The sequence below is a fragment of the Xenopus laevis genome, chromosome 9_10L, assembly GCF_017654675.1.
Source record: "Xenopus laevis strain J_2021 chromosome 9_10L, Xenopus_laevis_v10.1, whole genome shotgun sequence".
NCBI lineage: Eukaryota > Metazoa > Chordata > Amphibia > Anura > Pipidae > Xenopus > Xenopus laevis.
Window position 1 is genome coordinate 5,489,129 of NC_054387.1, and position 24,606 is coordinate 5,513,734.

The 24,606-nt window shown below is 42.5% G+C and overlaps 2 protein-coding genes across 4 annotated transcripts; one reads left to right on the forward strand and one right to left on the reverse strand.

Moving 5' to 3' along the window:
• The first annotated feature begins 11,476 nt into the window (after positions 1-11,476).
• nags.L (N-acetylglutamate synthase L homeolog) lies at positions 11,477-14,635 on the forward strand. Its single transcript, XM_018234831.2, has 7 exons — positions 11,477-11,797; positions 12,002-12,264; positions 12,460-12,673; positions 12,850-13,030; positions 13,302-13,473; positions 13,636-13,818; positions 14,386-14,635. The coding sequence occupies exons 1-7, from the start codon at positions 11,480-11,482 to the stop codon at positions 14,528-14,530; spliced, it is 1,476 nt and encodes a 491-aa protein (XP_018090320.1). The 5' UTR covers positions 11,477-11,479; the 3' UTR covers positions 14,531-14,635.
• Positions 14,636-17,786: 3,151 nt separating this feature from the next.
• tmem101.L (transmembrane protein 101 L homeolog) lies at positions 17,787-24,276 on the reverse strand. 3 transcript variants are annotated; one of them, XM_018234598.2, is made up of 4 exons: positions 23,577-24,276; positions 19,981-20,386; positions 18,331-18,667; positions 17,791-18,175 (listed from the first exon to the last, which is right to left on the reverse strand). In XM_018234598.2, exons 1-3 carry the CDS (start codon positions 23,705-23,707, stop codon positions 18,359-18,361), a joined length of 846 nt encoding a protein of 281 aa, XP_018090087.1. In that variant the 5' UTR covers positions 23,708-24,276; the 3' UTR covers positions 17,791-18,175; positions 18,331-18,358.
• Positions 24,277-24,606: the final 330 nt, after the last annotated feature.

Sequence of the window (24,606 nt, forward strand, 5' to 3'; positions counted from 1 at the left end):
AGGGGTTAATATGTACCGGAGGGAGTCAATGTGTCTGTAGTTATTATGGAACTGCCCTCGTGGCACAGGTGCACTAAATGCCATTTAATTCTCTATAAGGTGCACATAGCTGCAAGCTCATTGCCACCATATGAGGAACTGAAGGTCTACATTGATATCTCACATCAAGCTTAAAAACCTAAAAACTCATCAGGTACTGTCCCAGGGCTGTATTGAACAATATCACCCATCTAATTGAAAGCCATTGTAGATTTGTATTGACTCTATGCAAACATGTTTATTCCCGTTATGATTGGAGTAGTTAGAAGTTTCTGTGCCAGAAATAGCTGCCAAGGTCCATGCTGTTATCTTGATGATATCCCACCTCGGTGCTTGGACACTATTCCCACAAGAAGGGAAAGTATGACTAAAATAATGTCTCACTGATGACCTTTAAACAATGTTTAATAGTGGCCATCTGTCATAATCTCACGCTGTGTGTCACAACATCCTCGTGGGTATACACCCACTACCCTACAGTCATTAAGCAATGCAGCCGAAGGTAATGGCTATGTTATCAGATTTCCACAGCAGAAGAGAATCGCTATAGTAGATAGAGCTGTTAGAACTTGTTCATCTTTTACACTAGACTTGTCCCACCATCCTGAGAACTATTTGGGACTATTCTGGAGCTGGCTTGCACACCAGAGTGTAAATAGACTGACTTGGGCCCCACAAAGAAGCCTAATGGAAATCTAAAGGACAAGCCTTGCAGGTAGAATGACTTGGGGAAGGCCGTTTTGGCATAGCAAGACAGAGAAGGTAAAACAAGAGGGTTCACATCAGACTTTCCCAACTTGTAGCCCAGTTACTCCCAGAACCATGAAAGCCTTCAGCTGCTACAATTCAACAGGAGCACCCCTATCAGTTTGCTCATAGACTGTAGTAAGAAAAACCTTAAAGTAATAACCAGCATAGGTTTCCCCCTGTAATTAAATAAAGCCAGAATGCTTGGGACCTGAGGTTCTCCAGAAAACAGGCCCTTCAATAATATGGTGCACCAAGCCTTAAGCATGCCCCCCTATGGTCCAGATTTTGGACTTCCAAAGGGACAAGGCTTTCAGGTTGACTGAGAGTGTTCTGGGTTAACTAGTTGGGGCACATGAGAAGCAAGTGCATTGCATTAGCTGGTGTTCATGGACTATGAAATAGGTGTGTGCTGACCAGGAAAATACAGATATAAGGAAATATGGCTGCTCATGAATTCATCCACTACAGAGAAGCAGCAGATGATGGTGAGAAGATTGTGCACTTCAATTTCTTCCTCCATAAACTAAGACCATAACTGATACAGTGTAGATCTACCAACGTATGACAGGCTTATTGCCTTTCATATATACAGAAATACAGCCCCTCAATCTCCCAAGTCTTCATCATCCCCTTCCTTTAGTTCATTTTTCTTTCCGATTACATATCTCAGATTATTCACATTATTTCCTTGCCCTTGATGTTTGGCTCATACTCTGATCTTCTTGGTCGGCAGGATGGCCAGTGCCCCAATTTAGAATTGGGTAAACATTGCCTCCAGTTTGTTGTACTCCCAGCACCCCTGGACATCTTCCTATTGCTGGGATTCTGGGTTTACAACAAAGGTTAAACTCAAAGATGCAAAGTTAAGAAAATATCACAAACACTATACCTTTAAGGGTCTGTATATCTATAATCAGCTTGTACTGCAGAATCAAATCAGTCAGGGGAAGAAAGACATGGGCCTTGGCATTTGGAACCATCTTCTCCCATCAAGCAAACAAAGGGATTTTATAGCCTCTGGCAAATTAAGTGTTTATCTTAGAACACACTGATAACTCATTGCCATTAAATCACTAGATAATAGCCTCTTAATGCAACGGTGTAGTAAGTGAAGGGCCATAAAACAGTGGGCTCGTTATTTTCTATTTACATTGCTCAATCCATGGGCAGAGGAGGGGAACACAATGTTCTGGGACAACTAGAGCCGCACGGGCTGGTAATGGCAAAGACATGGCGTATAGAATGGATATGAGATACACTACCTGCACTGTATCAACGTTAAATGCTTTGTAACGTTCTACAACCTGGTGGAGGAACCAGGTAACCTAGTGGAGAATTCTCAGTGCCCACATGGTTTACGTCATAGCCAATCACAACAATATTTCATTGTCCCCTTGTAATGCTTGTGTAGCTCCAACACCTTTTACAAGATAAAAAAAAAGCCAGACAAAAGTTTTGGGGTACAGTGAACCTTAGATATATCCAATGTTGTTAGAAAGACCCACAGTCTATAGATACCATGCCAGTGTCATGCTTCTTAAAGACATAACCATCCTACGTTTCCATAAATGCTGGAGCAGCTTGTAGAGCTTACACCAAGCTTTTCTATGAAAGTACTCGAAGATACTTCAAGTAAAAAAAAAACTGTCTTCCTATCAGTGGCTTAACTAGAAGTTATTGGACCCCAGGTCATTTAAGGTGCTCAATAGACGGCAAAGGTTTTTGTTCCTTTTCCAAAACACCGATTGTTTCATGTTCTATTGATTTGCCTTAATAGAGTAGATGTCAATGCTGTGTGATAGACGCCCAGCTGATGTGCAGATCATCAGGCACAGATATCTTGCATTTCTGTACACACAACGAAATATATTGAACTCTATACACTGTATAGAAAATTCTTCTATTGGTGTAACGCCCCATGGAGCTTACAATCTACAGCTGATCTGATATCAGCAGATATTGCCCTGCCATTGTAATCATTACCAGCCAGACTCAACTAACTTCAAACTGTGTGTGAACCAAAAATGTGGCAACATCCCACTGAACATGATGGGAAATGTCTTTATCCCATGGTCAATGGATGTGTCTTTTCCTTGGAGAGACTACCACCCTCCCTCCCAGTGATCAAAAACCAAGACTGGTGCATCGAAATCCCATTTTGGCCCTTCCCATTCATGACATCCATGAAAATCAATGGAATAAGCTCCTGAACCTCAATGGGTATTAGGGACCAGTGAAATGAATTATTGGGACACTCAACATTACAGGTTATTTATTAAACAAGATTCAACTTTCTCAATGGAACTTATTACCCATTATTTGTTTAATCTCTCTATGTGCCACTTATCCCAGGCCACCATAAGAGTTCTATGTTCTATCTAAGATAGATGATAGAAATAGATAGATAGATAGATAGATAGATAGATAGATAGATAGATAGATAGATAGATAGATAAGATCTCATTGAGGTTAAAGAAACCTTCAGTGGGCCACCACCAGTTCATAGAAGGCCTCCATGGCACTCAACACATTTTAACAAACAACATCTTAATTACTTATTGACAAGGTGCTGGTCTTTCTATTCGTTTCTCCAATCGATAGCCTTCTGTTTGCCTCTCAGTTAATTAACCTTCGTTGAAACGCACAATTGATGAGCATGAAGTCAGTAACAACATTTTATTGTCCTAGAAGTGGCCTGACGTCTATAAAGTATAGGAAGCAAATTAAGAATTAATGTGACATAATCCCCAAAAGGGAATAGAGCTGGCTGAAATAGTTGTAGCATCTCGGGCCCCCGTGACTTTATAGAAACCAAATATAATCAAGCTCTTTAGTTGTCTAGCAGAGGAGCAGTACAGAGAGGTGCCATAAACCCAGTCTGTTTCCCTGGATTAAGCACTGTTTTGCAGGAACAGCCCAAACAATTACAAGAGAGCTATTTATATATCTATATATATATGTGTGTGTGTATGCTTCCCATTCAGAATGCGATACAGTAACTGAGCAGTCAATGGGCATAAGCTTGATCCACCACCTTCAGGCTTTTGTCCTACCAAGACATGAAGCAAAAGTAGAATAGAATAGAAGGCCATCGGTTGGATTGCTCAAAAAGCCTAACCCACTGGCCAAGTTTTCAAGTATCAATACACATGGTCTCTATGGAGGGGCTGTTGGGTCCCCCATATACGCACCAATTGGAGACATCACCACTGGTGGCAGCTGGACCATTGGTTGCTATGGATATCTGCACTGGAGTCTAGTTTCTTTGTGTCAGTAAATGACCTCAGATGAGTTTATTTCCAAATCATATTTATTTCTCAGCATAACCAACCCTACCACTCCCATTACCAAATAAAACAAAAACATTAACTCCCTCAGCCATAATAATTAGGACAATAAATATGCATTTACTCTAATTCACTTTTAGGCTGGGCCTCCAGTAGAACACAACCATCATCTAAAGTCATATTGTATAGAATGAATTGGGTCTGGTTCTGTTGCATGGTTAGATCAGTGAGGGTCACACCATATTCTTCCATACACCAAACCCCTAGCAGAGAGGCTTTCTGGAAGCTTCATGAAGAAGACTTAGTTATCATACAATACATGGAACTTGTGCATCTTGATATAAAGAGATAAAAGACGAGCAATGAATGGCGCGGAGTCCTAAACAAATAATCATGAGTTCAGCTAATAACTCGCTTTGTTCTCTTCATTTCTTGTACAAAAGCAGAAGGTGACGGACATATAAAGTCACAGGCGGTGAAGGACACGGGGAAGAGGAAGGAGCGGCTAAACATCACTTAATAAGATGAGACTCCGGGAGAGAATGGGACTGGGTATTGTAGAGGCTGAGAGTCAGGAGGAGAAAGTGGCCTGGGCTGACGGCAGAGGGAAGATTGGAATGTGGAGAGGCTTTTCATAATTAAGGCTCTTAGCTCTTGCAAAGCCAGTGGAGAGGAGCAGCAGCAGCTCCATCTGCGCCCCAGCTATTGAGAGACAAAAGGAAAGAAAGGGAGGCACGAGGAGTAAGTGGGTCAGGCTGGAATAACAAGTCACAAGGAATGTTTGGTAAAGGGGAAGTTAACCTTTACTTTAACTCTGAGATACGTTGCAATTGGTCTTTTTATTCAGCAGCTCTCAATTTTGGACTTTCAGCAGATATCTGGTTGCTAGCCTCCGATTTACCCTAGCGATATGACTTAGGGTCTTGCGGGACCCCTATACCTCCTGGGCCCCCCTGCAGCCACAGGGTCTGCTTCCTTTGTAGTTACACCCCTGAGAATGGTGAGATCAATTGTAGAAGCATTTCCCCCAATAACATAAAAGCTCTTTAACCCCAGTGCTCCTCCTGTTGCTGAACGTCTACATTACCACCACCGACCCCCCTTCTTTACTTTCCATCAGCCACTTTTCTACCGTGACACACATTAAGCCCAACGTGAACAGAGGCACGAGCTCCATCCCACACGTTTGTTACCAGTCATTCCCAATGTATCATCCTGACGTCAAACCCAAATATCCATGTTCATACGTCAGGTCAGCACCACGTACATGGAGTGAAACTCAACACAAAGACTAACGATGTACCTATTTCTATTAACGACATCACTGCTGCCATCTGCTGGCAAATAGGACACAGGACATTCTGCCCCGCGCATAGCATTGATTCAGGTATGGGACCTGTTATCCAGAATGCTCAGGACTTGGGGTTTTCCAGATAACGGATCTTTCTGTAATTCCGATCTTCATACCTTAAGTCTACTAGAAAATCATGTAAACATCAAATAAACCCAATAGGTTGGTTTTGACTCCAATAAGGATTAATTATATCTTAGTTGGGATCAAGTACAAGCGACTGTTTTATTATTACAGGAAATAATTTTTAAACATTTCAATTATTTGGATGAAATTCAGTCTATGGGAGGCAGCCTTTCTGTAATTCAGAGCTTTCTGGATAAAGGATCCCATGCCTGTACTGGAAATAAAATTGACATTTCAGATTTGCCAGCAAATCCTATGACCCTGACCATCATTACACGGGAAAAACTGCCTGGTCACATTTTGTTTTTTTTTTGGCGCAGGGATCCCGGGACTCATCACATGACCAAAGAACAAACGAACAAGAGAAAGAAGTGCAGCCCATGGTCACCTGACTGCCTTGTATTTACCTTTAATGTATTCATTACATAAAATCCAGATCTTCATACCTTAAGTCTACTAGAAAATCATGTAAATATTAAGGTGGAGGTTTTGCCTCCAATAAGGATTAATTAAATCTTAGTTGGGATCGAGTACAAGCGACTGTTTTATTATTACACAGAAAAAGGAAATATTTCTTTTTTTCCGCCAGTTGCAAGTAATCCGGTGAAATCGAAAATGTTATTTGTTGCCATGAGATAATACCCAGGTACAGTAATTTGGTGGGCCCTAAGCAAAACCTGAGATTTTTAACTCTAGAAGTGTCACAAGGAGTGGGAGAGCTCTAGTGACATCTAGTGGTGAATTAACAAATTAACATCCTCTTGTAGAATTGTCATTTTTAATATTATTTTTCTGCTTTTAGAGGCTCCCTTTCTAAACCATGAGTCCCCAGATGTTGCAGAACAGTGCACTGGCCCCTGATTCTGTGTTGGGAGTTGCAGCCCAGACATGTAGAGATATATCCTTGCCCTGCAGAATCACAACTGTGTGTGTCTAAAGGCTGTTGGGGAGGTGCAGGGAGTTGCATTCCTACATAAACTGAAGGGATATAAATAAAGGGTCCCTGCAAAGACTGTAGCCCCCTGGCTCTGCCCCAATTACCATAAGAAAATGAGAGCATGGCTCGTTCTGCTGTTGATTTTTAAAGGGATACTGTCATGGGAAAAATTTTTTTTCAAAATGAACCACTTAATAGAGCTGCTCCAGCAGAATTCTGCACTGAAATCCATTTCTCAAAAGAGCAAACAGATTTCTTTATATTCAATTTTGAAATCTGACATGGGGCTGGACATTTTGTCAATTTCCCAGCTGCCCAAAGTCATGTGACTTGTGCTCTGATAAACTTCAATCACTCTTTACTGCTGTACTGCAAGTGGGAGTGTTATCACCCCCTCCCTTTTTCCCCCAGCAGCCAAACAAAAGAACAATAGGAAGGTAACCAGATAGCAGCTCCCTAACACAAGATAACAGCTGCCTGGTAGATCTAAGAACAACACTCAATAGTAAAAACCCATGTCTCACTGAGACACATTCAGTTACATTGAGAAGGAAAAACAGCAGCCTGCCAGAAAGCATTTCTCTCCTAAAGCGCTGGCACAAGTCACATGACTGGGGGCAGCTGGGAAACTGACAATATGTCTAGCCCCATGTCAGATTTCAAAATTGAATATAAAAAAATCTGTTTGCTCTTTTGAGAAATGGATTTCAGTGCAGAATTCTGCTGGAGCAGCTCTATTAACTGATGTGTTTTGAAAAAAAACATGTTTTCCGATGACAGGATCCCTTTAACAAGGAAATGTTTTTGCCAGAGGTGCTGCCTCAGTTATTTGCCTATGGACAAGGCACAAACAAGATCAAATCGAGATAAATGACAGTCAGTTTGTTTCTGAAATGAAGCAATGGCTCGGGGCCGTTGGCTTCCCATTCGTTATCAGCCATTGCCCCTCTGATGCCCTCGGCAAACTGTTGGGACCCAGCCCAATCCAGCACCAGTAATTGTCATTTTGCTTTGTGTCTGAAAAGAATGGGCAATGCTCAGTAAAGTTGTTATACGTTTCTATAATAACCTCCCGCAGCCCTCCTTGTGTGTTACAATCTCCGTACAAGAAGCAGCTTCAGGGTGGGGTCAGCCAGGGTAATATCCTACATTTTCCCATTTCGCCGAGGAAACATAAATCTATGGGAGCATAGCTGTTCCTCTGGGCTAAATATAATTCAGCAGGAACAGCCCTCTATGTTTGCTCATACCCTCTGCGCTATACTGGATTCCAAAATGCATTCCATTGGCAGTTAATATTTCATTTAGCTTCAGAAATGGGGAGGGATGAATCAATGTAAAGCCTGAGCATTTTTACTTTCATTTTTTTACTTATCCTTTAAAACCCCTGTCATTTTTTTTTTTAAAAAGAATGTATATTGGAAAGTTGGGGAAAAGGGTTAGCTGTTGGGGAAAGAATGTTGATTTTATGTAATGAATACATTAAAGGTAAATACAAGGCAGTCAGGTGACCATGGGCTGCACTTCTTTCTCTTGTTCGTTTGTTCTTTGGTCATGTGATGAGTCCCGGGATCCCTGCGCCAAATAAAACAAAATGTGACCAGGCAGTTCTTCCCGTGTAATGACGGTCAGGGTCATAGGATTTGCTGGCAAATCTGAAATGTCAATTTTATTTCCAGTACAGGCATGGGATCCTTTATCCAGAAAGCTCTGAATTACAGAAAGGCCGCCTCCCATAGACTCCATTTTATCCAAATAATCGAAATGTTTAAAAATGATTTCCTTTTTCTGTGTAATAATAAAACAGTCACTTGTACTTGATCCCAACTAAGATATAATTAATCCTTATTGGAAGCAAAACCAGCCTATTGGGTTTATTTCATGTTTATATGATTTTCTAGTAGATTTAAGGGATGAAGATCCAAATTACAGAAAGATCCGTTATCTGGAAACCCCCAAGTCCTGAGCATCCTGGATAAAAGGTCCCGTACCTGTGCCTTCTACTTGATCCCAACTAAGATATAATTAATCCTTATTGGAGGCAAAACCAGCCTATTGGCTTTATTTCATGTTTACATGATTTTCTAGTAGATTTAAGGGATGAAGATCCAAATTACAGAAAGATCCATTGTCCGGAAAGCCCCAGGTCCCGAGCATTCTGGATAACAGGTTCCAGCAACCAGACGTTTTATGTTATACATTATACAGCGGGATCATAGTGTGGCTCAAGCTGGAAGTATAAGGGGTGGTTCACCTCGAAGATAAGTTTTAGTATTTTATAGAATGGCTAAGTCTAAGCAACTTTTCAATTGGCCTTCATTTTTTCTTTTTTATAGTTTTTTTTTTTTAATTTATTTGCCGTCTGCTTCTTCTGACTCTTTCCAGCTTTCAAATGAGGGTCACTGACCCCATGAAAAAAAACAAACGCTCTGTAAGGCTACAAATGTATTGTTATTGCTCCTTTTTATTAGTGATCTTTCTATTCAGGCCTCTCCTATTCATATTCCAGTCTCAAATCAGTACATGGTTGCTAGGGGAATTTGGACCCTAGTATTTGGGGGTTCTTGGTCTCTTTCTGGGTCAAATACAATGGGTGAGATTCTATTGAATTCCAGGTTTTCCTATAGACTTCAGCAGAGTTTGCACCAACCAATGAGTTTGGGTTTCCCACCAGATTTAATCTGGCCCATTTTATATTAAATGTATAATTGTATTATCATTGTTACCTTTTATTCCTTATCTTTCTAGTCAGTCCCTCTCCTGTTTATATCCCAGTGTCTCACTCAAGCCACTGCCTGGTTGCTAGGCTAAGTTGAACCCTAGCAATCAGATAGCCGCTAAATTCCAAACTGAAGAAAAAAAAACAAAAAATAAATTATAAATGAAAACCAGTCTCTGAATATCAATGTCTACGGCATGAGAGACACTAAAGGTGAACAACCCCTTTAAGATCAGCGAGAGAGGAAAACTTGGAAATGGTAAAGTGACCCAGAGATTGAGCAACGGACGTTATGAAGCCAATGAAATAATATTTGCAGTTCTGATGGGAAATGACTCTATAGAACATTTAGTCCAGGTGGAAACTGAGCTGCAGCCTAAAAAACAATGAAGAAAGGGGAAAAAAGTTCCATTGTAATTAGGGATTCACCAAATCCACTATTTGGGATTCGGCCGAATCCCTGAATCCTTTGTGAAAGATTCGGCCGAATACCGAAACGAATCTGAATATTTGCACATGCAAATTAGAGGCAGGAAAGGAAAAAGTGGGAAAAGAATGTTTTACTTCTTTGTTTTTAGAAGAAAAGCCACATGATTTCCCTTCCCACATCTAATTTACATATACAAATTAGGATTCGAATTCGGTTCGGCCACACACATGGATTCGGGCAAATCCGAATCCTGCTGAAAAAGGCCTAATACTGGCCGAATCCCAGACCAAATCCTAGATTCGGTGCATCCCTAATTGTAATTTTTTTAGGGCCACGTGGGGTCCCCTGACCAGGGTATATGTGTGCAATGGGACACTGTGAACTACATGATTTATTTTGGCAATGTTGGGGATACAGATTTGGGGGGTACCTGTAGTGTAGTGTTGGAGACAATAGGCAGCCCAATCATGAGTTTTGGAGGATTCTGTTGGGAATGTGATGCACTCAATGATTGGGAATCATTTATAAACACTCGTAGTGATGTGCGGGATGGGTTTTTTCCGACCCGCACCCAACCGTATTACCGCCCTCCCTCAGCCCACACCTGCCCGAATCTGACTTTTTATAGACCCAAGCCGACCCGTCCCCTGATGACGTTACAAAATGGGCGGGGCGAGCAGGCGCGCGGCTATAAAGACGGAAGTCGGAAGCGAGCATTTGAAGAGGAGTGCGAGGTTGGCCCGAACCCTCCCAACCCGCGGGTCCCGTGGGTATCGGGCCGTCCCGCACATCACTAAACACTATAGGGATGCAACTAATCCAGTATTCGGTTCGGGATTCGGCCAGGATTCGGCCTTTTTAAGCAGGATTCCGATTCGGCTGAATCCTTCTGCCTGGCCAAACCAAATGCAAATTAGGGGCGGGGAGGGAAATAGCGTGACTTCTTGTCACAAAACAAGGAAGTAAAAAATATTTTCCCCTTCCCATCCCTAATTTGCATTTGCAAATCAGGTATTCAGCCAAATCTTTCGTGAAGGATTCGGGGGTTCGGCTGAATGCAAAATAGTGGATTCTGTGCATCCCTACTAAACACTGGCTAAATCTGCACCTGGGCAGTAACCCATAGCAACCAATCAGTGATAAGCTTTTTTTCAGCCAGCTGGAGGAAGCAGACACAGGGGGTCCCCAGACTGTTCCTCTATAGCTGAATAAGGCAATAGAAATCAGCTGTTTCTATCCTATAATAACCCCATCACCCCTACCTGTGCAGGAAAGTTCGCTTGGCATTCTCCCTACATCAGATGATCTGATTGCACAAGACTATTTGTCTATATGATGAAATGTTCCCTTCTATTGTATCATCTCTCAGCGTATGTATATATAGAGCGGGGGGGGCATGCAACCAGAAAAGGATGGTCTACTAAAGCCCATATTCATACTAATCCTAAAGCAGCAGATTCTGAGGTTCCTTCCATCATCTCCTTGAAGAGTTCCACATCTCTGGCTTCTCCTACAGCTCATCAGTTCTATACCACCTTTAAATGGGGTTATTTGCCCTTAGCTGCTCTTTTTAACCTTCCCTACTTAAGACCATACTCTTCATTATCGTCTCTCTGCATGCCCTGGAAGCTCTTCAGGCCAGCAACGTTCCTCTCTGGTAGCCAAGTCACACCCCTGTGATGTCAGGAATGGCCTTCAGCTGCCAAAGCAAGAATAAAAAGTGAGAACAGGAGAGGAAAAAGTCTACAATTCCTGAGCAAAGAATCCAACGGAGGTCCCGCTAAGATAGAGTAGAGAAAGAAGAGGGTACAAAGAAATTCAGAGACTTCAGAACCTATCCATGGCAATAGCAAAGGGCTTTTCTACACTGTCCCCCTGTGGCAGACGCCTCCTCAGTAGAATAGCTGGTAGATCAGCTCCATATCAACAGGCAAGAATTAGAGCTCGCCCTGCCCATGAGGAGCCAAACCCTGAGCCCCAACAAGATGAAACCTTCTATGAACCCAGCGGTGCATCGATGGTCGACCGATCCCTGGTGCAAAGGGACATCAGACTCTTCCTGAAAGAGTGCGGCGGGACACCCAAAGAGGCACGCCATTGGCTGGCTCAGTTCCAGGACCTGCATTCCAACTATGAAAAGGCTTTTGCCATAATTGAGGTGAGTCGACCTGAAAACTAAGTATAGAAATGCATTGGTAATGAGCATGGCGCCATGGTCACTTCTCTTCTGCATAGGATAAAATGCCCATGTCCACGTTTTAAATTCACCTCAACGTTCCCAAATCATAATTTTATGGTGCACTACCTCTTTAAAAAGTCTGCAGCTTCTCACCTGGTCCTGTGCTCTCTCTCTCTATCTCAGGTGGATGAAAATGTGTTCACCTGCAAAAGGTCTTTGGCCAGCGTGGCCTTTGCTCTCTCCTTCCTCCAGCGGATGGATATGAAGCCGCTGGTGATAATGGGGCAGCCCAGCACATACTGCATTCGTCCCTCTTCTCAAGATGCCAAGTCCTTGCTGGTGCAAAACTGTCAGAAACTGGTGAACACCATGTATGCCAGCTTAGGCACTGCGCTGCCTTTATTCAATGGAGGATCTGTGCTCATGGCCCGAGAACAAGAGGGAAGGTAAGAACTAATGGCTACACTGCATTTGTCTTCATGCTTCTTGCTAGTAGGCTTATCTGTCATTTTTGCCTTGCACTCTGCACCTAACACTGGATTTCCAGGTGCAAATACTTTTGTCAGTAGTATTTAAGCTCTCGTTTTTCGATGAGTCCTGTAGTGAACTGACATGAACTATTTCTTCTCCTTTGCCCCCAGTTATGGGTCGGTGCTTTCAGTTGACACAGAACTGCTCACCTGGTGCCTGAATTCTGGCAATATCCCCATCATATGCCCCATTGGAGAAACCCCTTCCGGCCGCTCTGTCCTTTTGGATTCTTTAGATGTCACCGCCAGTATTGCTCGTGTTCTGCAGCCCCTCAAGATCATCTTCTTGAACACAGCGGGGGGACTGAAGGACCTGAGCGAAAAGGTAAGTAAAATAACTCTCTATCTGACCTCTCTTTGCTTTTTTAAGGCAAATGGGCCAAAATAATTGAGTGTAATGCAGAAAAAAAACCCACTTACACCCATTGAAATGGAATGCAGATCACCAAGGGGGCTGGTGGGTGGTCAGAAGTAAAGGATTGACCTTTCTTTTATCCACAGCTCATTGGTCTTGTGAACTTGCCCTCTGACTTGGAACTGATGAGGAATGCAATGTGGATGAGCGAACGGCAGAGGCAACAAGTGACTGTCATTGTGGACCTGCTCAATCGCCTGCCCCACAGCTCCTCCGCGGTCATCACCTCCGCCCGCACCCTGCTCGGTGAGCTTTTTAGCAACAAAGGTAAAGAACTGCAAATGTGGAAGGTCTTTACATCTTTGGTTTCTCAAAGCTTTGGTCAGCTGAGGTTATAATGAATAGAACTCCAGGTCACCATACTGCAATCTGATTGGCTCACAGAAGGTGGCTGCAGAGATCACTATATGAACCCCAATTGCAGCTGTCTGTTAGACACCTCTGGTCTTTTAGATGCAGCCCATAAGTATTTTCTTTGCTTGCATATTGGGTTCAAGAAGGTCTCCTGACTCCCCTTATATGTGTTTTTATTGGTTAGGATCCGGCACCCTGTTCAAAAACGCAGAAAGATTGCTGCGATATGAATCTATGGAGGACATCAATACCGAGAAGTTGGTCTCACTGTTGAACAGATCCTTCCAGAAACCTCTAAAAAAAGATTATATCAAGAGCGTGTCCTCCAGGCTGCACTCAGTGTACCTGTCTGAAGGGTGAGTCATGGGGTCCTACAGCAGATTCAGGGCACATATCCATACATTTGCTCTAGCATGTGTTCTCCAGTAATGAAGCCATAGTTGAAACTATCTTTAACGGGAGGTAGAGAGCAGATAAGGGAAGGCCCTATCAATGACTTAATACAAACATTCCTCCAGGTACAACGCAGCAGCCATCATTACCAAAGAACCAGTATTGGGAGGGACACCATATCTGGATAAGTTTGTGGTGAGCTCTGGACAACAGGGACAAGGCTCCGGGCAAATGCTGTGGGAGTGTGTGAGACAAGACTTGCAAACCCTTTTCTGGAGATCGAGGGTCACCAACCCAATAAATCCATGGTGAGTGTGGGCGTGCCGTCACGTCCTGTCTATCTATGATACTGTAACTATATCGAGGATGGCCCCGTTGGTAACTTAGAAGGTGACAACCTTGCACCATAACTTTTCTTTCCAGGAAGCTAACAGTGTATATTGCATATTGTCTCTTTAATATTATTCTTGGAGGTGTTTGGAGACAGACATGACGAGGGATGTGACATGTTCTGTGTACTCATGTGGCAAGACTCAGCATATTACACAGCTTGTGACTCTGCACTAGGTACTGGTGCCAAGTTGGAGAGCAGGTCTAGCAGTCCCACCTCCCAGTCACCAGGTCAATGGCCAGAAGGGGAAACTAGCAAACAGCTGGACCAGATATTTTAACATATATGTCTCTATTGAGCAGCAAGAGGAATCCAATGGCCTACACATTAAAACTCTTACTATATTGCAATGTTTCTGCAACTTCCCTTTCCCCTATTCCCCCCTCCGAATAGTTGCTCCAGCTTAGTCCACAACCATTAGATAAGCACATTTACTAATTATTTTTCATTTATATACTAAACCACATGTTCTCTTCTTCTGCAGGTACTTCAAGAACAGCGATGGAAGTTTCACCAACAAGCAGTGGATATTCTTTTGGCTGGGACTCTCAGACATCAGGGACTCTTATGAACTTGTAAACCATGCAAAAACTATTCCTGATTCCTTCTACAAGCCTCAAACGTTATGAGTTCTAGACCCTTATCCCTCATTGACCTGCACAAATTGTTACCATGCCAACTGAATGAGCTAATGAAGATGTGCTCTCTGCCTACATAGGATAGTCACAACTTGGCTTGTGATGGGAGCAATTCACTTATCAATGTATTCGTAGCAAAAAGCCCAGTGTCTGAGAGCTGCCTGAGAAGGAAGGACGTCTACTAAAAATCCATCTCCAAAAACCGAATGGTAACGGAGATGTTGGGTAATGAACATAAAGAAAAACTGAAGACCTTACTGGAGTGTAGACTGATCCTGATATTTAATGTGCATAGTCTTACTAGGACTTTTTAATGAGCCAACAAGTACAACTGTTATATCATATAGTCTCATATAGTGCAACTTATTATACAATGGCATCATTCTAGCATGGCTCAGGCAGATTTAGAGACATTCTGAAGGCCACATAGAAGTCCTTTTCACAGAACTATAGATTAGGGAATCTTGCATTTGATTCCTGATGATGATGATGACTACGAGTCCTGCACTGACCCTTTGGATAGATAACAAACTCAAGAAATTGCTTCCCCAGTGCTTAAAGAGTAGGCCATGCATCCACGCCCTACATTCCCAAGTGAGGTCCCTCCTTTGGTTAGAGTGGATCTTTTCCCTTGGAGAAACTTTAACTTTGAGATCTTACCACTTAATCTTCCTGAGCCTCAGGCTCTTTGTGGTTTTTGATAAATCAATACTGGAAAGCTCTAGAAATAATTAGTTGAACTACATAGGGATACAAAATAGTAAGATGGGACAAGAAAATGTTCATAAACCATGAAACCAATAAGGGAAGGCAGAAGAACGCAAAAGAGTTGCGTTAGAATGGGTAGAGTAGTAGAGAGTTAGTTGAGAAGGCAGCTAGTCCTTTGAGTGTCACTCAACGCACTAAAGATGGCCATACACGTAGAGGTGGGCGATATTGGGCTGATCCGATCATGGGCCCTACAATAGGATCATAATGCAGGCAATAGGGGAGGTCGGATCTCAGGACCACATCAACGAACAGATGTGGTCCGCAATCCGATGGGATTTTTTTTAGCTCTGCCCGATCGACTTTCAGCCAGATATTGATCTGAGGGGCCCCACACACGGGCCAATAAGCTACCGACTCTGGGTCTGTCGGCAGCTTTTATTGGCCGCATTATGGCCACCTTATGAAGGGGGGAGCAGAACTCCCTGTTTTTGCTCTACACTGCCTACCATATTGGCTGCAGGGACCTTCTCCACAATCCATTGACATTCGTGGACCCTAAAGCAATATCTTTTCAAAACTCCCCAGACCTCAAGGAAAGGTGAAGCTTGAAGGTGGCATCAGTCTTGACAACACACTGGAACCTCTATGCTCTTGGCCTTCTGCTACCACCGCTTTTATCCCCCCTGAGGCCACCTTCCCTTCTACATATTGTCCTTATTCTTGGTTGTAGCTACATTGGCCTGTGCCGATAATTCCTCTATAACTTGAAATAATGTATATCCGTATTTCTAAACTATTTGCTGTTTTTAAAGCTAATTTTATTTAAAACTATAAATATACACAACTGTGGTTTTATTTAAAAGTCTGACCTTAAGTATCTGAAAACCAAAAAAATAATAAACTTAATGGAACAACTAATCTTTGTCTGTAATGTTGCCAAATAGGAATTTAGGTAAAATCTTTGCCATGACCTGGCCAACTCCACAATAGTCCTGCCTAGATCATGTCCTTGCAATGTGATTAGTGAGATGAATGTGTGTCTCTTTAAAAGGTAATTTACCTTAAAATAAAGCCTTAGTATGGGGTAGACCAGGGATTCTTAACCCTTGGGTCAGGTCCCAAAAAGCAAGGAATTATTATATGGGATTGGCTGCTTAGCCATAGAGTTAACTCAGCCTGCAGCCTTGTATCTTTATATGGTCACAGAACAACCCCTCAGTGACTTCTAATATCCTTATCATTTACAGTAGGGGGTACATTATCCCTTATAATACATGAGTGATACTCAGAGTTCCCTATATAACTCAGCCTGCAGCCTTGTGCCTTTATATGGTCACAGAACAACCCCTCAGTGACTTCTTATATCCTTATCATTTACAGTAGGGGGTACATTATCCCTTATAATACATGAGTGATACTCAGAGTTCCCTTTATAACTCAGCCTGCAGCCTTGTGCCTTTATATGGTCACAGAACAACCCCTCAGTGACTTCTAATATCCTTATCATTTACAGTAGGGGGTACATTATCCCTTATAATACATGAGTGATACTCAGGGTTCCCTGTATAACTCAGCCTGCAGCCTTGTGCCTTTATATGGTCACAGAACAACCCCTCAGTGACTTCTAATATCCTTATCATTTACAGTAGGGGGTACATTATCCCTTATAATACATGAGTGATACTCAGAGTTCCCTATATAACTCAGCCTGCAGCCTTGTGCCTTTATATGGTCACAGAACAACCCCTCAGTGACTTCTTATATCCTTATCATTTACAGTAGGGGGTACATTATCCCTTATAATACATGAGTGATACTCAGAGTTCCCTTTATAACTCAGCCTGCAGCCTTGTGCCTTTATATGGTCACAGAACAACCCCTCAGTGACTTCTAATATCCTTATCATTTACAGTAGGGGGTACATTATCCCTTATAATACATGAGTGATACTCAGGGTTCCCTGTATAACTCAGCCTGCAGCCTTGTGCCTTTATATGGTCACAGAACAACCCCTCAGTGACTTCTAATATCCTTATCATTTACAGTAGGGGGTACATTATCCCTTATAATACATGAGTGATACTCAGGGTTCCCTGTATAACTCAGCCTGCAGCCTTGTGCCTTTATATGGTCACAGAACAACCCCTCAGTGACTTCTAATATCCTTATCATTTACAGTAGGGGGTACATTATCCCTTATAATACATGAGTGATACTCAGAGTTCCCTTTATAACTCAGCCTGCAGCCTTGTGCCTTTATATGGTCACAGAACAACCCCTCAGTGACTTCTAATATCCTTATCATTTACAGTAGGGGGTACATTATCCCTTATAATACATGAGTGATACTCAGGGTTCCCTGTATAACTCAGCCTGCAGCCTTGTGCCTTTATATGGTCACAGAACAACCCCTCAGTGACTTCTAATATCCTTATCATTTACAGTAGGGGGGTACATTATCCCTTATAATACATGAGTGAGCTTTGGAAGAGTTAAAGCTGTGTATCCAGAGTGGATTATGGAGCAGCAGACACAGTGGAAAGAATAAAAAGACGTGTATTAGAACAAGCTCACACACAGACACCATTATTCTGCCGAGGTGCTGATAATTAGGGGGTGATCATTCCAGCAGTAGTGACTCATGCAAAGGGGAGATGCTCTGCAGAATCCATATAAATTCATGTGGAGTATGAGCAATAAATCAGACGCATTCCTTGCATTTAGATATTTAAGAGACATTTTCTGCGGAAGGTTCTTTAAAAGTTTAGAAGTTTTAAATTAATGGAGGGATGGGCTGCAGGTGCCCCCTCTCCCGTGTGTTGTTGGTTCCAGGTTTCTTCTCTCCAGAATTGGGGCGTTCCAACGGCTGGAATGGAAATGAAGGAGAAACGCTCTGCAGCCGCTGCAACTGTCAGTCAATATAATGTCATAGTGTTTAAATTAATGGAGGGATGGGGTGCAAGTGCCACATCTCCTAAGTGTTCCTGGGTCCTTCTCTCTAGAATTGGGGCACGCCAATGTCTGAAATGGAAATGAAGGAGAAACGCTCTGCAGCCGCTGCAACTGTCAGTCAATATAATGTCATATTCTGTCCCATATACCTGTGATTTAACCATCTGTGGCCAATATGACGACCGCCCCAAAGATGCCCACGTTCTGACCAATCAAGCGCATCTGATTCCAGAACTCCACCTTGCGGGAGCTGTGCCAGTAGCCGAGGTTGCCGTCGATGAGGAGCAGAGAAAAGGGCAGCAGCACGGCCAGGACCTGAGATGTGGAACGGACGTAATATCCAGAGAGGAAAGACAGAGCCAGGACCCCGTACAGGACAAAGAGGATCTGAAGCGCAGGCTCTCCCCCCGGGATGAAGTCTAGATACGCCAGTCTGTCGTCTTTACTGTGCTGCAGAGTGTAAGCCTGGGGGTAACAGCAACGAGTTAGCGTCTCCCCATCATTAAAAACGACTTTATTATCTATTTAACCACCAACTTCCTCCCATAGTCACATGATTATATTATTAAAAGGGACGGTTCACCTTCAAGTTAACTGTTAGTATGTTATAGACTGGCTAATTCTAAGCAACTTTTCAATTGCTCTTCATTTTTTCTATAGTTTTTGACGGGGGTCACTGACCCTTTATAAAAAAACAAATGCTCTGTAAGGCTACAAATGTATTGCTATTGCTACTTTTTATTCCTCATCTTTCTATTCAGGCCTCTCCTATTCATATTCCAGTCTCTTATTCATATCAGTGCATGGTTGCTAGGGAAATTTAGACCCTAGCAACCAGACGGCTGAAATTGCAAACTGGAGAGCTGCCGAATAAAAAGCTAAATAAGTCAAAAGCCACAAATAATACAAAATGAAAACTAATTGCAACATGCTCTACGTCATATTAAAAGTTAATTCAAATGTGAACCACCCCATTAAAGGGGCAGATCCAGTTAAGTTAACTTTTAGTATGTTATAGAATGGCCAATTCCAAGCAACTTTGCATTTGGCCTGCATTATTTATTTTCTATGTTTTTTTTTTTAAATATTTGCCTTCATCTTCTGACTCTTTCCAGCTTTCAAATGGGGGTCACTGACCCCATCTTAAAAACAAAAGCTCGGTAAGGCTACACATGTATGATTGTTGCTGCTTTTTATTACTCGTCAAGCCTCTCCTATTTATATTCCAATCTCTTATTCAAATCAATGGTGTTTTTTGAGTTATTTCGCTTTTTCTTCAGCAGCTCTCCAGTGTTAACAGTCTGGTTGCTAGGGTCCAAATTACCCTAGCAACCATGTGTTAATTTGAATGAAAAATGTGAATATTAATAGGGCAGGGTCGGAACAGAAAGAGGAGTAATTAAAAAGTAGCAATAACAATAGCGAGGGTCAACAGTCTGGTTGCTAGGGTCCAAATTACCCTAGCAACCATGCGTTAATTTGAATGAAAAATTTGAATATTAATAGGGCAGGGTCGGAACAGAAAGAGGAGCAATTAAAAAGTAGCAATAACAATAGTGAGGGTTTATTTTTAGATGGGGTCAGACAGTGTCCCCCTTTTGAAAGCTAGAAAGAGTCAGAAGAAGGCAAATAAACTATAAAAAATAAATAATGAAGAGCAATTGAAAATGTGCTTAGAATTGGCCATTCTATAAGATACTAAAAGTTAACCAGCCCTTTCAGTGTTGCACCATGGGAGTGGTTTGGTTCATCTTATACATAGAGGAGTGAGCACTTACTACACAGATGAGGTAAATACCAAGGAAGACCTGACCCGTGGACTGCAACGAGCGACTGCGCGGCTTCTGCCTGTAAATCTCTCCCGCGCCGCTGGCCAAGACCAGGAAACCGCCAATGACAGCGATGATACGGGAATACATCCGAACCTGCGGACAAGGGGAAGAAGTCAATATATAATGAATGAGAATAAACACGGAGACATGAGGAAGGGCGGGTTTAATTACCTTCAGCCAGTCGCCATAATAAACATGTCCTCCGATGTGACCCACGTAGGTGCTGATGGCAAGTTGCAAAGCAGAACCGAGAGCGAACCAACGTCTCTTCACCCCGAACGACATGAAACTGGCGCAGACAACGGCCACGGCGAGGTCGATATACAGGTACGGAACGGAAATGTCCGGCTTTCTGCAAAGGCACAGAAATCAGAGTATGTCAAGTCTGTTATAGAGAGGACTCATCGTTTTAACGGATTTGGAATCCTTACTAACTGTTTTTATAGTTGCAGGGGTCAGTGACCCCAATGACCAGAAAACTGGCAGCTGGAGAAAGAAAGAATATGAATATAAACAATAAACCCATCTTTATCATACTAAAGGTTAATGTAAGGGTGAACTTCCCCTTTAGGATAGGGACAGAGGAACCCAGTGAGACAAGCCCAAGGGTTACTTGTTAACGGGGTTGTTCACCTTTAAATTAACTAAAGATTCAGGCCTATAACATTGTGCATAGGGGGTGGCCATCTTGGATTATGTTGCATGTGCCAATGGCACTGCACATGCTCAGTGTGTTCTGGGCAGCTGAAAAAACGCAGGGTTCGTTGCAAATCAATAAAGGGGTTGATCACCTTGGAATTAACGTTTAGTATGATGTAGAGAGGGATATTCTAAGACAATTTGCAATTGGTTTTCACTTTTTATTACTTTTTCCAGCTTTCAAATGGGGGTCACTGACCCCATCTTAAAAACAAAAGCTCTGTAAGGCTACACATGTATGATTGTTGCTGCTTTTTATTACACGTCAAGCCTCTCCTATTTATATTCCAGTCTCTTATTCAAATCAATGGTGTTTTTTGACTTATTTAGCTTTTTATTCAGCAGCTCTCCAGTTTGTAATTTCAGCAATCTGGTTGCTAGGGTCCAAATTCCCCTAGCAACCATGCATTGATTTGAATAAGAGACTGGAATATGAATTTACTTAGAATTGGCCACAACACCCTTTTAAATGGGGATGTTTTTACTTATATAGCTTTTTATTCAGCAGCTCTCCAGTTTGTAATTTCAGCAATTCTGGTTGCTAGGGTCCAGGTTACCCCAACAACCATGCATTGATTTAAACAAGAGAGTTTGCTTTTTATTACAGATTACAGGTTCAGCTGTCTGGTTGCTAAGGTCCAAATGATTTGAATAAGAAACTGGAATATGAATAGAAGAGGCCCGAATAAAAAGATGAGTAATAAAAAGTAGCAGTAACTATATATTTGTAGTCTTAGAGGGCATTTGTTTTTTTAGATGGGGTCAGTGACCCCCATTGAAAGCTGGAAAGAGTCAGAAGAAGAAGGCAAATCATTCAGAAACGATAGAAAATAAAGATCAAGTGAAAAGTTGCTTGGGCCATTGTGCAACATACTAAAAGTTAACTTGAAGGGGACCCACCCCTTAGGGTAGTGCTACAACAGGAAACTCCCGACCTCTGCTGACCCCCCACTAGGGAAGCCTCGGGGTCCTACAGTCCTTAAAGGGTAAACGTCCCTCAGCAAAACCATGTTTAATATTGACACAGGGTGGTGCTCATTTGCTGCTACTGGATTCCTGGAGACTAATCTGGAAAGATCAATATGATGATGATGATGATGATGATGATGCAACACCCTGCCTGCATGGAGGCATTTAAAGGGAACGAAAACCCCAAAAAACTGGCCCTAATAAAAGAAAATGCTATTCTCTTTAGCTTTCTAACATACATTACAACTGCCTGATGGATATAAAGCTATTTGTAGTTGCTATGGCAAAGCATGGCAGATACCTGGCTCTTTATATTCTCTGCACTACCGGCTCCGACTCCTGAATCAATGTAGGAGAAATCAGCCCCCCCTTCAGCCTAGGCAGCCAGAGAATTGCAATGGAAAGAAGGGTCCCCTCAATGGGGCTTCCAATAGCCAATGTTGCCTTTTAAACGGCTCGTTCCCCTTTGAGTTAACTTTTAGTATGACGCAGAGAGAAAGATCAATAACCAAAAAACCACAGGAAAAAGGAAGACCAGTTGCAAATTGTCTCCGAATATTAATGCCTGTACCAGACTGAAAGTTCATTTAAAAGTGAGTACGATGTAGAGAGGGATATTCTGAGTCAATTTGCAATTGGTTTTCATTTCTTATTATTTGTAGGGATGCACCGAATCCACTATTTTGGATTCGGCCGAACCCGCGAATCCTTCTTGAAAGATCCGGCCTAATACCGAACCCTATCCAAATACTAATTTGCATATGCAAATTAGGGGTGGGAAGGGGAACACATTTTTACTTCCTTGTTTTGTGATAAATGGTCCATTTCCCTCCTGCTCCCTAATTTGCATATGCAAATTAGGATTCGGTTCGGCCTGGCAGAAGGATTCAGCCGAATCCTGCTGAAAACGGCTGAATCCTGTCCGAATCCTGTATTTAGCGCATCCCTAATTATTTGTAGTTTTTGAGTTATTTAGCTTTTTATTCAGCAGCTCTCCAGTTTGTAATTTCAGCCGTCTGGTTGCTAGGGTCCAAATTCCCCTAGCAACCATGCATTGATTTGAATAAGAGACTGGAATATGAATAGGAGAGGCCTGAATAGAAATATGAGAAATAAAAAGTAGCACTAATAATACATTTGTAGCCTTACAGAGCATTTGCTTTTAGAGGAGGTCGGCGACCCCCATTTGAAAGCTGGAAAGAGTCAGAAGAACAAAGTAATGACTTTCAAAACAATAAAAAAATAAACAACGATGACCAACTGAAAAGTTGCTTAGAATTACCCATTGAACAACATACTAAAAGTTAACGTAAAGGGGTTGTTCACCTTTAAATGAACCATTAGTATGATGTAGAGAGGGATATTCTGATAAAATTTGCAATTGGTTTTCATTTTTTATTATTTGTGGTTTTTGACTGATTCAGCAGCTCTCCAGTTTGTAATTTCAGCCGTCTGGTTGCTAGGGTCCAGGTTACCCTAGCAACCATGCAGTGATTTAAACAAGAAACTGGGATATGAATTTGAAAGCTGGAAAGTCAGAAGAAAAAGGCAATGAATTCCAAAACTATGAAAAAATAAACAATGAAGACCAACTGAAAAGTTGCTTAGAATTAGTAATTCTATGATATAATAAAAGTTAACTGAAAGCTGAAGCAGCTCTTTAGCAGGAAGGAATCTCCTATGGATCGTCTCATTCATTCGTTGACTGCACATTATCAGCCTTTAGAACTTGCCTGGGAGCTGCCATAGCGCTTGCCTAGCCTTTCAGACAAGCAGCGCCCCTAGTGTCCGTACAGAGGCACAGCTCAGTGACAAGTGTCAGGCATTGGAAGCGCATAGCGTGTCTGTGACAGGCGGAAACGCACGAACATTACCTCTTAGCTTCGGCCCGCTCCGCGTACAACATCAGCTGACTAAAGCAGAACCAGAACGGGCAGCGGGTCAGCAGCAAAACCCCGAACCGAGTCACCAGCTGCAAAAGCCGCTTACGACCACTCGCCGCCATTGTTCATCCAAACCTGCCCCGTCTCTAGACAAAATCACTTCCGACAGCCAACTTCGTGCTTTCCAACCAAACTCGTCACTTCCGCCCTCCTGCAGCGCAGATGCCTCCCGAGCAGCCTCTTCCGCCCTCTACTTGTGCTGCTATTGGCAACCAGCCTCTTTATGGAGTGTTCTATAGGCAAAGTAGTGTACCTCAGGGCAGAGTTTTATTTGCATCTTATGCAAATACAGTGAGAAGATAGTAGTTCTGAGGGTTTGTTGTCAAATAACCTAAGGCAGCTCCCAATGAAATACTGAAAGCAGAGGCTTTCATATAAACAATGAGCAATACAAAGTGTCAACAACAATAAATGTGTCGCCTCACAGTTCCAAAGGCTTTTGGCTGAAGGGGGTCAGTGACTCCCCATTTGAAAACTGAAAACAGGGGGGTCAGCAACCCTAATAAATAAATATCCCATTTATAGACGGATTAAAGGACAAGGAAAGGGTATTTACAAGCAGAGTTCTGTTAATGCCATCTGTCCTTGTCATTCCCTTCTGCAATAAGCTTTGTGTCGTTCACTCCCTGCTAGGGTTGCCACCTTTTCTGGAAAAAAATACCGGCCTTCCTATATATTTATCTTTTTTCCCTACTAACATTGGGATCAACCATCATTTTTACCGGTAAAATACCGGCCAGGTGGCAACCCTACTCCCTGCAGCAGAAAAAGTCCCATGATTCATCTTGATTTCACCGAGACTCTTGATCATGCGCAGTCCGTTAAAGTAATGGTTGGATTGCGTCTTCGATTTCACGAGAACGAATGATTGCCTCCATCAATCGCGCCAATCGGAACCGCTTACTGCAGGTAACCAAGGCGACATGTGAAGATAAAGTACAAAACACACCAATTGTCCAGA

Excerpts from the sequence above, each read along its gene's own strand:
- nags.L (XM_018234831.2), top strand. The coding sequence starts at position 11,480 with ATGGCAATAGCAAAGGGCTTTTCTACACTGTCCCCCTGTGGCAGACGC. Across the intron at positions 13,474-13,635 it reads TCAGTGTACCTGTCTGAAGG|GTACAACGCAGCAGCCATCA; the intron begins GTGAGTCATGGG and ends ACATTCCTCCAG. Across the intron at positions 13,819-14,385 it reads ACCAACCCAATAAATCCATG|GTACTTCAAGAACAGCGATG; the intron begins GTGAGTGTGGGC and ends CTTCTTCTGCAG.
- tmem101.L (XM_018234598.2), bottom strand. The coding sequence starts at position 23,707 with ATGGCGGCGAGTGGTCGTAAGCGGCTTTTGCAGCTGGTGACTCGGTTC. Across the intron at positions 20,387-23,576 it reads GAGCGGGCCGAAGCTAAGAG|AAAGCCGGACATTTCCGTTC; the intron begins GTAATGTTCGTG and ends GTGCCTTTGCAG. Across the intron at positions 18,668-19,980 it reads GTATTTACCTCATCTGTGTA|GCTTACACTCTGCAGCACAG; the intron begins GTAAGTGCTCAC and ends TGTTACCCCCAG.